The sequence below is a fragment of the Pyrgilauda ruficollis genome, unplaced genomic scaffold (assembly GCF_017590135.1).
Source record: "Pyrgilauda ruficollis isolate IOZ18807 unplaced genomic scaffold, ASM1759013v1 scaffold16, whole genome shotgun sequence".
In the NCBI taxonomy this organism is placed as follows: Eukaryota; Metazoa; Chordata; class Aves; order Passeriformes; family Passeridae; genus Pyrgilauda; species Pyrgilauda ruficollis.
In genome coordinates, this window is record NW_024514764.1 from 3,976,329 (window position 1) to 3,989,183 (window position 12,855).

The 12,855-nt window shown below is 37.8% G+C and overlaps 1 protein-coding gene across 1 annotated transcript; it reads right to left on the reverse strand.

Moving 5' to 3' along the window:
• Positions 1 to 777: 777 nt before the first annotated feature.
• Positions 778 to 11,059, reverse strand: LOC121350934. The gene is made up of 2 exons (XM_041462727.1): positions 10,932 to 11,059; positions 778 to 3,032 (listed from the first exon to the last, which is right to left on the reverse strand). The coding sequence occupies exon 2, from the start codon at positions 2,979 to 2,981 to the stop codon at positions 1,965 to 1,967; it is 1,017 nt and encodes a 338-aa protein (XP_041318661.1). The 5' UTR covers positions 2,982 to 3,032; positions 10,932 to 11,059; the 3' UTR covers positions 778 to 1,964.
• Between the last annotated feature and the right edge of the window lie 1,796 nt (positions 11,060 to 12,855).

The window sequence follows — 12,855 nt, forward strand, 5'->3', positions numbered from 1 at the left end:
AACAACTCATCTCTTCAGACTTCTTTCTGCAAGGCTGATCTTTGGTCTGTGTTGTTTAATCTCTCTCTTCTCAGGTGCAAAACAAAACCTCTGATGCCATCTGAGAATTCCTTTCACAAGTATGAAATTGGCTCTTGTGTTCAAAGAGATGATTCTTATCTGCCTACTTCCTTTCTGACCATGTTCTATAATGATCTGTTTATATGTAGAGTTCTTTAATTATCCATCTGTTCATGCTGGCAGCAGAACAAAATTGAACAGGGGAACAGGCTGACACAATATAATGCAGACATCTCACCAGCTTGTGGAAATGTTGGTCCTTACAGTCATAGTGGGATTGCATATTGCCCTTTATTTGCGTGTGATACAGTCTTGGTCCATACCTGTCAGGATTGGATGTCCAAGACTAGATCCCTGTCTCTAGGTACTTGATCTGTATTCTGCATGATTATTGTTCTTCCATTTCTGCACTTGGCTGTTGGCTTGTGGAAGAGGTTCATCTTGATCAGTCAGTTCCTGCTGTTCCCTCTTAGGCAGCCCATGCTGATTTACACCAGCTCCCCACACAAATCTGGAAGGCCCCATCAGGAAGATCTTTCAAAGGATGTAACTGCAAAAACCCCCTCTCAGTTCCATTAGCACCTGGGTTTCATACAAAGGCACAGATTTAAGCATCAAAATAACTTTTCTCAGAACTCTTCAAGTTACTTTCTCATCACAGTGCTGTGTTTTTGTAACTTTGCCATCTGAGTCTACGTCATTATCCAAGTTTTAGTACAATTCTCTGCTTTTCCTGTTTCCTTTCTCTCAACCTTTGTAAAAGATGATGAAGCCAAAGCCAAATGCCTAAGGTGGCTTCTGGCCAGATTTGGTGGCAGTAATAGTGTGCTCAAAGCAGGCATTTATAGCTTTGCACCTACATCTCAGCCTGCATCAGCTACTGATCCTGCAGGGCTTCATCCTGCACCACAGCTGTTTTATTCTAATTCAGATATTTTGCTCTTTTTGCACCATTTACCCATCAACTCTCATTTAAATGTACAATGCTTGTCTCTAGCAGAACCTTGATTCCAGTTAGGAACTGGGGCTTGCGTTTTGTTTGCCTTCTTAAAAATACACCTCAGTTCTGCTGTTCTGGTCAGGCTTTTCTCTGTTTTTCAGTTAGTGTATTACTGAAAATGTGGCTCTTCCAATGCCTTCGTGCTTCTGAATGAGCTCATCAGGAATGGCTTAAATCAATTGTTGCAGTAAGTCTAAATGCAAAGTAGAAGCTGAGAGTACATTAACAAAAAGCTTTCATTCTTGCACAAAGTTTTAATTAGCCATCCTATTGATCTTTCCAGTTCAGTGCCTCACAAAGGACCCAAAGCTTTCCTTTATGGACCCGTGTTACCATTAATTTGATTTCTTTCTCTTTTTTTTGGCGCAGGAATTCAGACAAAAACTTCACTGCTGCTGCCACTAGAATTATATATTCCAGTTATATACCAGTGTTATAGAAATAAGTAGTTTGAAGGGTAAGAAGTCAAAGGAGGAAGTACACCTGAGAAAAAGCTGTGACTACAGATTTTGACCTTTGTTCAAAGTTGCTTCCTGCCTCATTTTTGTTTGCAGCTCTGCTAGGGCATTGATATTATTGCAGAAGCACAGTTCTTTGGCAACAGTACTCATCTTTCTACCTGACTTGGAAGCAATGGCTTGCAGAAAAATAGATTGTTTAAATATATATGTATATATGAAAAAAAACCCCAAAGAGCCCCAGACCCTGGAAGTTTTCTTACAGATTTCACTGTAAGTGCTAGAACTGACCATCTTTTTTCTTCCAGTACTGCTAGCTGTAAGATAGGCCAAGTTTGGGTTCTAAAGAAGGAACACTTGCCCTTTTTTTGAAGAAGTAAAAAACCAAACCAAAACCCACAAGCTAAAAAGCAAAGTGGATTGACAGTTGTTTAGAAGAGCTAGTATTACTGTGACCCCCTTTGATGGGTCGGGGCTGTTTCTGGTATTTCAAGGTGATTGTTGGCGCGGGTCCTCCTTCGGCACCTCTGTATGACTTGAAGTACTTCATCCTTGCACGGTTTATGAATACAGAGTATAACTACCAAGCTAGCGCAGCTCTCACAGAACAACACTATTTCTGCAGTGTTCATCACAAGCTCGTTCTTTGCCGTTCCAATGCTCCTCTGTAGTTTCAGTGCTGTCCTGAAGAGAATCATGACGTTATAAAACAGGCGGCAGATGAACATTGTCGCGCTGATCACGTACACGGCGGGGTAAGCGCGCATGTGCTGCTGCAAGGCTGGAGCTCCAGCAGGTGCTTCCTTAGCCCACAGAACAGTAAAACAGAGGATTTGGAGTAACGACGGGATTCCAAACCCAAAGGTGAATTTAACAATCTCATATTCGGGCCATGCAAATAATGGATCCAACTGGCAGTGTGCTTCCAGGTGATAATTATCAGTGCCAACCAGCACTGCCTCCGTCAGGGACAAACAGAAGGTGTATGTGAGTACAAGCCCAACACACAAGATGGGTCTTTGGGTGGCTTTGCAGAGAGCAGTCTGTGGTGGAAATCTCTCCAGTAATAGTGTGAGAAGTGTCAGAATGAAAACATACTGAGAATTGAAATAACCAAAGTTGAAAAAAAATGACAGTACGCTACAGGCAAGGTGGGTTGCTGTTAAATAGTCAGGTCTAGTGATGACAGTAAAGGAAAAAAAAATCATTATGATATTGCTGATGGTGAAATATAGAAGAAGTATGTCCAAGCTTGCTCTTTTGTTCTGCAAATAATTCTTTATGAAAATGATCAAAATACATATGCCAGCTATTAATCCTGTGGGTACAAAAAAGGCAATGTAACAGTGCATAACTCTGGATATGATGTTTTGAGAAGCTATGACAGCTTCGATTTCTTCTGGGGAAACGAAAGGCTGGCTCTTGCTTGGGTAGCTGATCCACGTCATGTTGTGAGAAGTCATCCTTCTTTCCACACTGTGCTTCTTTCCTGTTCAACGGTGTTTGAAACGGAACTGGAAAAGGAAGATGAAACAAGTTTTAAAGTACAGCTTTAATGCCTGTTTTTGCATTGAATATATTATGTGCAGTCAGGCGTATGAACCATTTGTTCAGAATAAATGCAGTAATTTCTTGGTGGATTTTACACTCCTGTGTTATAACCCAAGTTAGCTTGAAATTATTTTTAACCAGATAAATCTGCTTTTTTATTTTTGATGTGGTTTCTGCTCTTACCACTCCTCCCTTTTCCTCGCTTGGTGCAGCTCAGCTTTGTGGACAGCCAGGATCCAGCACGCTGATGTTGCCCATGGAATATGTGGAATACTGGTTGTTCAGCGGGTGAGGAGGAGCTGGCTCTGTTTAGGTGGAGCTGCTTTTCCTCCCCATCTGGCCAAAAAAGGCCAAGGCGGTTTGCAGGGCAATCCAGTGTGTGGGCAGCAGCTCCAGCCACAAAAAGCTCTTCTGTACTGTCGCAAGGGTGGGAATTTTGTATCATTTGAACCCAGCTGCAGTCTCACACCACATACTGAGGAAAATGCAAAGATAATCACAATAAGAGGCATGAGCCACATTCCTTTCTTTGTTTTAGTTTTGCTTCCTTTCTGTTCTGAAAAAAAGCTTTTCATAGCTGCAGTCTGTGCTGAGGAGCCCGTACAAAATTAATGAGAATGTATAAGAACTGTTATGAACAAACTGCTTTTATACCAAAACATCTTTATACATTAATAACGCTGTCATTTCTTAGATGTAGCTGTTGCATAAAACAGCAAAAAATAATGATTTTCTGCATGCTCAACTTTGAGAAAACGATTACTGGTGCATTATAAACCCGTTGATAAAGTTTTAGCAAGGACCATTTATTACAACTACATTATAAATTCCTGGAAATAGGGAATTTTGAGAGTAATATGGTCAGGCTGTTAGCTGTAATGACTCTGTGATATGTTGATACAATGATTTTGTTACTGTATAAACGCTTGGAGGCTCCTTTTCTTTTAAGCCGAAAAGCTTTTATGAGAACATGGTATGTACTTGTGAAAAACTGTAATGGATATGGATATATGCATTTTCCAGACTACCTAAAAGCATAATTAGCTCAGCTTCTAAGAGGAAATTTCTGTGCAGCTTGTACTGATTGATACAGAAAATAACATACCTTTTTTTAGTTGCAAAGATTAAATATATTTAAACATGAGATAATAAACCCACTGTTCCTAATTAATTTGGAACGTCTGATTAAAGATGTTCCTCTGCACTGGAGAAAGTTAAACAAATAGGCATTTTTACAGTGTAGAGTGTTCTTTGGGGGAAAAATCTTTTTTATTTGCAAAGATTCCAATTTTGTGTTAGACTTTGGTGTTTTTACTTTGTTCTGTTTTACCTAAAGCTCTTCTGAACAAGCAGGCAAAGACAGGACCATGGAGTTCTCCCTACAGAAGTTTTTATAAGTCACAGTGACAAGAAATTGCATACTTAGTTGTACATAATGCCTTTTCCATAAGGGGATTTTAGTGATGTTAACTCTTAAAATGAAAGTAATGTTAAATTGGTAAAAATTCATAGAGATGCATTAATGTTTTTAAGCAGTGCTCATTATAGATAAATCAGTGTCTTAATACTGTTTGACAGTTAATTTATGGTTGTTACCTCTGACACTACTTCACATTTCTGATGTTTCTAATCTCTCCTCAAAATTGGAATTCTAATACTGGTTTTAATTAGAAAAGTTGACTTATCAAAGTGGCTTTGATTAAATGTGTATGTAATCTTATATAATTATAATTTCATTTATAGAAAAGCGTGGAGTTCTGTTTTGATTCAGCAGTGTTCTTTGTCCCTTTTTAAAGACAGAATTTCTTCTTTTGTAGAAAAGGTTATTTTCTGAGAGATTCCACTATGGAAAGGACTAACACACCCAGGGAAGATGTTTTGTGTTACAGGTGATTTTGCAGAGGCAAGGTTGGCTGGTCAGACTCTGTGCCAGCCTCTGAGCTGGGGTGCACCATGTAGGAAAGAACTGATGGGCAAAACAGGCAAAAGTCTCTGAAGCAAGTTAAGAGGCAATATAGTTTTGAAGCTTAAAAATAGTTTATTAGATATGAAAAATTCTTGTGTGTGAAACTTTAACTTCTGCAAGTCATTTCTTCTTAAATATTTAGGAGGAGTCTCAAGGATGAAGGAAACTCTAAGTCAAAATTTGATCTTTTGTTAGGAGAGAGATTTGAAGCTTAATCTGGTAAAGGATTGTGACCACTTGAGCATCTGAGAAAGTCTGTTATCATCCCACACTGTAGATTCAAGGTTAGGAAATATTTACATTTAGAGCTGTTCCACCAGGGCCTCCAGTGCTACCTGTAAATTCCTTCTGCAGGGCTGAATGGAAGAATTCAGTTCTGTGAACATCTCCATTATCTTCTCAACAACTTGTATGGGCCAACTAACTGTGCTCACTGTCCTTGCAGAGAATCTCAGCATAATTTAGCAACATTCAGCTTTTTGGTAACATCATTTCAAAGGAAGCAAAGGGCATAGTTTGGGGTTTCACAGGAAATCATGGGGCCTTATATCAAATTACAGGGGGGGAATAAAAAGGATACCAAAACTTGAATAAATTTGCTCAGGACCTGGCCTTGGTACTGATGCTGGGTTCAATTATGACCATAACAATGTATTTTTAATTGTATTTAAATACTCTTTGGGCATTTAAAACAAAGTAAAGCTTAATGCAGCATGTTCCAGTAACTGCAGCTTACTGTGCAAGCAAGTGCAGCATCTCGGTTTCTCTTCCTGTAGCCACCTGCTTGCACACTGTGGTGTGTTACTGGCAGCCCAGCAGTGTTAAACAGAGGCTAAGGATGTTTTGCTCTCATTTGGTGTCAGGATGACTGAAACAGTTTCAGTTGCAACCGCAGACATGCACATTATTGTTAAATAACTAAAATTGATGCTTCCTCTCCATCTAAATATTATTGTCCTCATCTAAGTGTATGTCTTTTAAATTACCTCTTCTGAGCAAGGGTTTAAATTGAACAAAAGGAATCTCTTCAGCCTAGAATTAACATGCTCACTTTGGGGAAATAACAGTGCAACTAAATATTTGTAATTACAATCAGTGTTAAGTATCAGAATTCTGAGCTAAGGAAAAATTTTTAGGTGTGCTGTTTTAAAGGGAGCACCTTGGGATTCCCACACAAACAAAATTTTACTAAAAGAGCAAGCTGTTTGCGGCTTTGCTGTGACCAGTCAGTGTGAGTATAAATCTTTTCTTTGAATTCAATAAAGTGTTTATTACAGAAGAAGAAATATCTCCTAGCAGTTTGTAGCCAATTCTGAAATATTTTTAGTTTGGCAAATAAGATTAAAGTCAATGCTGTAGTTATTAACTTTCCCCCTTAAATTATTCCTAGAAGCTTAAAATAATCACAGTGATAATGTCAGGGACTCTTTTCATATTTTGTTCTGGTGTCTCACTATTAAAAAGATCAAATGGCAATTTGGAGCTCAGGTTGTGGTAGGAAAGGCTCCTGTGCAGGGGGTACAAGCAGACATGGCCAGTTCTTCCTACAAGCTGAAACACATGTGCATTTTCTCTGAAATGGTCACCCCCACCTGTACATTTCTGACTTCCTGACAATCTGATTTTTTTTTTTCTTTTTAATATTTTGTCTCTTCATAATGATTTCAGTGAAATTTGAGGGTACGTAGCACTTTAGAAGATGATTGTTCATCACCTCATGAAGTGGCTGCATCAGGGTTTTCAAGCTGGGGTTATAAACTGGGTCCCACCAGAACAGCCTGACTCTCCTGCAGCCCCTGCAGCTGATGGATTTGGAATGGTCCCAGATGGCACAACCTCTCTGGTTTTTTGGTGGTTTTTTTTTGTTGTTTATTTCTTTGTTTGTTTACATCACTCTGAATAGCTTTAGAGATTCCTGTGACTGTGAGGTGCTCATCTATCATGTAAAGCAGCTCTTAGAAATTATCTTTCCACTTTTAAAACATTCCCAAATATCAAGTTCATGCTTAGAATAACAATGGGATGAAGGAGCTCACTACTTCTGCTGTAGTAGTATTAATGTTTGTGAATTTTTTCAGACTATTGGTTGTACTAATTTAATTTAATTTAAAATAAAAATATATGTTGCATGGGAGCAGCAAAGGGTGGCTTATTTCTCACATGATGTTTTATTTTAGAATATTCATGCAGCTTTTTTTTTTTCAAAATTAGAAAAAGAGTTTCCATCATAAAAAAATATAGGGAATTTATTGTCATTTTCCTCTGCTGTGAAAAGATCTCGTATTCCCTCAGTTCTTGTCTGGTTCTTGGATTTACTGCAGGGACATTCTTTTTTTTTTTTTTTTCAAAATTAGAAAAAGAGTTTCCATCATAAAAAAATATAGGGAATTTATTGTCATTTTCCTCTGCTGTGAAAAGATCTCGTATTCCCTCAGTTCTTTTCTGGTTCTTGGGTTTTCTGCAGGGGCATTCTTTTTTTTTTTTTTTCAAAATTAGAAAAAGAGTTTCCATCATAAAAAAATATAGGGAATTTATTGTCATTTTCCTCTGCTGTGAAAAGATCTCGTATTCCCTCAGTTCTTTTCTGGTTCTTGGGTTTTCTGCAGGGGCATTCTTTTTTTTTTTTTTTCAAAATTAGAAAAAGAGTTTCCATCATAAAAAAATATAGGGAATTTATTGTCATTTTCCTCTGCTGTGAAAAGATCTCGTATTCCCTCAGTTCTTTTCTGGTTCTTGGGTTTTCTGCAGGGGCATTCTTTTTTTTTTTTTTTCAAAATTAGAAAAAGAGTTTCCATCATAAAAAAATATAGGGAATTTATTGTCATTTTCCTCTGCTGTGAAAAGATCTCGTATTCCCTCAGTTCTTTTCTGGTTCTTGGGTTTTCTGCAGGGGCATTCTTTTTTTTTTTTTTTCAAAATTAGAAAAAGAGTTTCCATCATAAAAAAATATAGGGAATTTATTGTCATTTTCCTCTGCTGTGAAAAGATCTCGTATTCCCTCAGTTCTTTTCTGGTTCTTGGGTTTTCTGCAGGGGCATTCTTTTTTTTTTTTTTTCAAAATTAGAAAAAGAGTTTCCATCATAAAAAAATATAGGGAATTTATTGTCATTTTCCTCTGCTGTGAAAAGATCTCGTATTCCCTCAGTTCTTTTCTGGTTCTTGGGTTTTCTGCAGGGGCATTCTTTTTTTTTTTTTTTCAAAATTAGAAAAAGAGTTTCCATCATAAAAAAATATAGGGAATTTATTGTCATTTTCCTCTGCTGTGAAAAGATCTCGTATTCCCTCAGTTCTTTTCTGGTTCTTGGGTTTTCTGCAGGGGCATTCTTTTTTTTTTTTTTTCAAAATTAGAAAAAGAGTTTCCATCATAAAAAAATATAGGGAATTTATTGTCATTTTCCTCTGCTGTGAAAAGATCTCGTATTCCCTCAGTTCTTTTCTGGTTCTTGGGTTTTCTGCAGGGGCATTCTTTTTTTTTTTTTTTCAAAATTAGAAAAAGAGTTTCCATCATAAAAAAATATAGGGAATTTATTGTCATTTTCCTCTGCTGTGAAAAGATCTCGTATTCCCTCAGTTCTTTTCTGGTTCTTGGGTTTTCTGCAGGGGCATTCTTTTTTTTTTTTTTTCAAAATTAGAAAAAGAGTTTCCATCATAAAAAAATATAGGGAATTTATTGTCATTTTCCTCTGCTGTGAAAAGATCTCGTATTCCCTCAGTTCTTTTCTGGTTCTTGGGTTTTCTGCAGGGGCATTCTTTTTTTTTTTTTTTCAAAATTAGAAAAAGAGTTTCCATCATAAAAAAATATAGGGAATTTATTGTCATTTTCCTCTGCTGTGAAAAGATCTCGTATTCCCTCAGTTCTTTTCTGGTTCTTGGGTTTTCTGCAGGGGCATTCTTTTTTTTTTTTTTTCAAAATTAGAAAAAGAGTTTCCATCATAAAAAAATATAGGGAATTTATTGTCATTTTCCTCTGCTGTGAAAAGATCTCGTATTCCCTCAGTTCTTTTCTGGTTCTTGGGTTTTCTGCAGGGGCATTCTTTTTTTTTTTTTTTCAAAATTAGAAAAAGAGTTTCCATCATAAAAAAATATAGGGAATTTATTGTCATTTTCCTCTGCTGTGAAAAGATCTCGTATTCCCTCAGTTCTTTTCTGGTTCTTGGGTTTTCTGCAGGGGCATTCTTTTTTTTTTTTTTTTCAAAATTAGAAAAAGAGTTTCCATCATAAAAAAATATAGGGAATTTATTGTCATTTTCCTCTGCTGTGAAAAGATCTCGTATTCCCTCAGTTCTTGTCTGGTTCTTGGATTTACTGCAGGGACATTCTTTTTTTTTTTTTTTTCCAAATGCACGTCATGTTTATGTTCTGCTGTGGTGTGGGTGGAGGGAGTGACAACAGCAGACAAGTCCTCCACTCTTTTAGTGGAATCTGTCAGCTTACAGTGCAAACACCTCAAGACCTGAATTATTTTTTTTTCTCTTACAACATACTATGACATAAACTGACTTCTTTTATTTCCATTTAGTCACGGTAACTATGGCAGAAGCCAGATCTGTTTCTGTTTGTTTTATGGTTAGTTATTGAGGGAAATGTGCAATATGCTGCTTGGTTTAACTTTGTGTTGTCATGCTTCAGTATTTTATCCCTTTATCTCAGGTCCGCCTTACTTTAATTTGCCATCAGTCACATCACAGATCCCTTCTTAATTTCATGAGGCCTCACTTTTTTCTTGGATTTTTTTTCCCTCTTTCTATCCCTGTTTCCTCCCTATAATTCAGCAGTTAAAGCAAATATGTTTGATTTTCACTTTCTGAAGCATAGTGAATACATTCCTCTTCACTTCCAACACAGTGAGCACAGTGTTCAAAAAGCAGTTTAAAAATAGCAAGTTGTGAAAGGACTTTCATTGCTTTCCTCTAGTCCCTAAGATTCCGTTGGGTTTGGGTTCCCCATCCCCACTTTAATGTTAACTTTTGCAGAAGGGGAGGTTTGTGTTTATTTAAAGTCTAGAAGGCAGAGCTCCTAAACCAGGGAGTTTCTCCCTGGCAGCCAGAACTCTTCCTCTATAAAAGGTTTGGTAGGGCAGTCTTTCTGCACTCTGTCACCAGCCTTTAGAAGAAAAATATTCTTTCCTCCAGTCATAAAGCAATACACATAACATTGCTTGTGAAACTGCTGTTGGTAGGGATGTCCTGCAGTGTGACTGGAGATAGCACGTGATCTGGGGAGAGAAGATGTCCTTTCTGTTCACACTGTGTCTGCCAAGTTAAAAGATGGGGGGCAGCTTACAGTATATGAGACTAAAATAAGAAATACTATGTTCATCTTTCTTGTAAGAGCTCAATTCCTACGCTTGGGCAAGTATTTGAAGTCGTAAAGACTTAAGATTTGAAATCCTACCCTTGTGGAAAAGTAGCAGTTCCTGAGAAACCGAAAGCTTTTGTTTTTACTTTTCTAGAATATAAAGGAACTAACAGTGACTTAAACATAATCCCTGAACTGTTTCCTGTCCTATACAATGCCTGTAGTGGGTTAAGATTATCTGACAATGTCCATCCTTTAAAAGATTGGTTTTAGGCAATGGTTGGAGTCGCTTGTCCCCACCACTGAACAGGGTTTCATCATCCACCTCCCATTGGTTCAGCGGCAGTGAAGTACTTACTGGAAAACAGTCTTCACATTTTCTCTACTTAATGCCCAGCTTTATCACAAATTTCAGCTTCATTATACATTTCTGCTTTCTGAGGACCTTTCCCAGATACAGTATTTTACTTTGTGTAGTTCAAATGTTGCTAAAAAAGGGAAAACTAAAAACTTTTAATTTAAAGCTAACAACCTTAGCTTCGCTGTTTGAGCCTCTTGAATAAAACATTGCATATTCAAAGTAATATAAAGCACTTACCTTTTCAAGGAATTGTTCCACAGAAACAGTAGGCTGAGCCTTCCACTGAGAAATGGCAGATGAAATACAATTATTGTTTGGAGCTTATAGCCCTTTCTATTTCTGTGTGTATATTACAATAACTTCTTCAGCTGCTGTACATCACGGTGAAGAATCCAGGCGCTTGCTGACTGAAAAATATGCAGTTCTGTAGGGGAAACAGGAACTTTGCTGAAGTCATTCAAACCATACACGTTGCATGTTTAGCAAACCTATGGTTTCATCATCATGTGACTTTAAAGTTCAGATTCTCTTCTGCAATGAGATATTTTAGAACAGAAAAGTAGTGTTTGTCCCTGCCATTTCTAAGTATGCGAGGCCATCCAGTGGATTTTTTTTTCCTCTTCATGAAGTAATCCTACGCTCACTGGCCAGCCTTTGTAATTGCATTTTTTCCCAGTGCGCTGTGTGAAGTGCTAGAGGTCTAGAAAAGGAAAAGCCTGTGGAATAAATACCACACCACGCCCTTTGCTTAATACAACAAAAGCTCCACTCAAAGCAGGGCATGTCAAACCATGAAGATCCCTGCTTAAAAATAGGTTATTTCTAGGTTTCCAAGGGTCCTGGCTTTTGGAATATTCCTGTTACTGTGTACATGCAATAAATTATTTTTCCAGATGCTCTGCAATGACCATGAGGTGTTAAAAGACAAGACTTGGAGTATGAAGGATGTTTTGGGTCTGGCTCAGCATCAGTCAGTGACTGTGTTGATGAATAGTGTTCTTAAAACCTCAGATATAAATAAGCAAGGAAGGGCTGGCTCATGATTTTTTTTTTAGTGCAGCCTGTCTGGCTGGGATGTGTCAGTACCATCATGTTTTCCTACACCAGCTCATGGGGAAGGGCATTTCTCTTGTAACCTTTCAGTAACCTGCAGTGGGTTTTGTGGGTTGAGAGGGTAGTTTGTGACCAGTGTATCAGCACTCTGTTTTCTTGGCTTCCCACTTGTTGCACTTCAACAAGGCTCACTGAAAAACACATGGAAACTGCCAAAACACTTCAAAGAAGTGAAATGAGACAAATGTGTATCAGTCTAAATTTCAAAATCAGAGTTGTGGATTACCTGTAGAAGATACTTGCTCTACATTTTCATCTGAAGGTTAGCACTACTGCTCCAAATACTTCCTTGAGATTAGAGGTAGAGTGGATGGAGGGTCTTGGGTTGCAGCAGTAGCCCAGCAACATTTCAGTTTTCAGCTTGAAGGTTCACATTCTTTGTGCAGATACTGTCCTCTCGAGCAGTTCTTCAGTACGTCAGGGGCTCTGTGAAATGTGATTTCCAATGAGCTTTATTCAGAATGTAATTCACATAGAACCTTTGATTTTGATTATCATATGGAGCAGTTTGTTGGACTGGGTAGGTTGTTTATTTTTTCCCTTTTATTTACAGTATTTCCTCCAAACTGTTACAGACAACCTTGGGCAAAGTAGCAGTGTAGTGCAGGTGTTTAGTATGTAGCATTTCCCTGTGAGCTGTAGCCTAATCCAGGCTCATTCTGTTGATATTAAATTCTTATAGTTAAGAAAGGTAAAGAAAAAAAATGCATTGTCATTACATGCAAATCAGGTGATTCTTTTATTTTTCTGTTGCTTTTTCAGTAAAGATGCAAATTTCAAGTGTCGCCTTATTCTTTCTAGGACTGAGGGCTGTGCAGAGAGCTCACCAAACTATGTAGGTATAGTGAAGTGATTGTTTTTGAAATTGCAGAAAAAATTCAGGAAGGTTTTGGTCATCACCTTAACTTTTTACCTTCCAGAATGGATCACTTGTGCACTCGAGGCAGCGACGAACAGTTGCAACATGTTTTTGTTGCTGTACTTTCCACTGAAGTGCTTTGAATAGGACCATTATTGATAACCCTGGGCTCTGCTGGGGGCAGGGTGG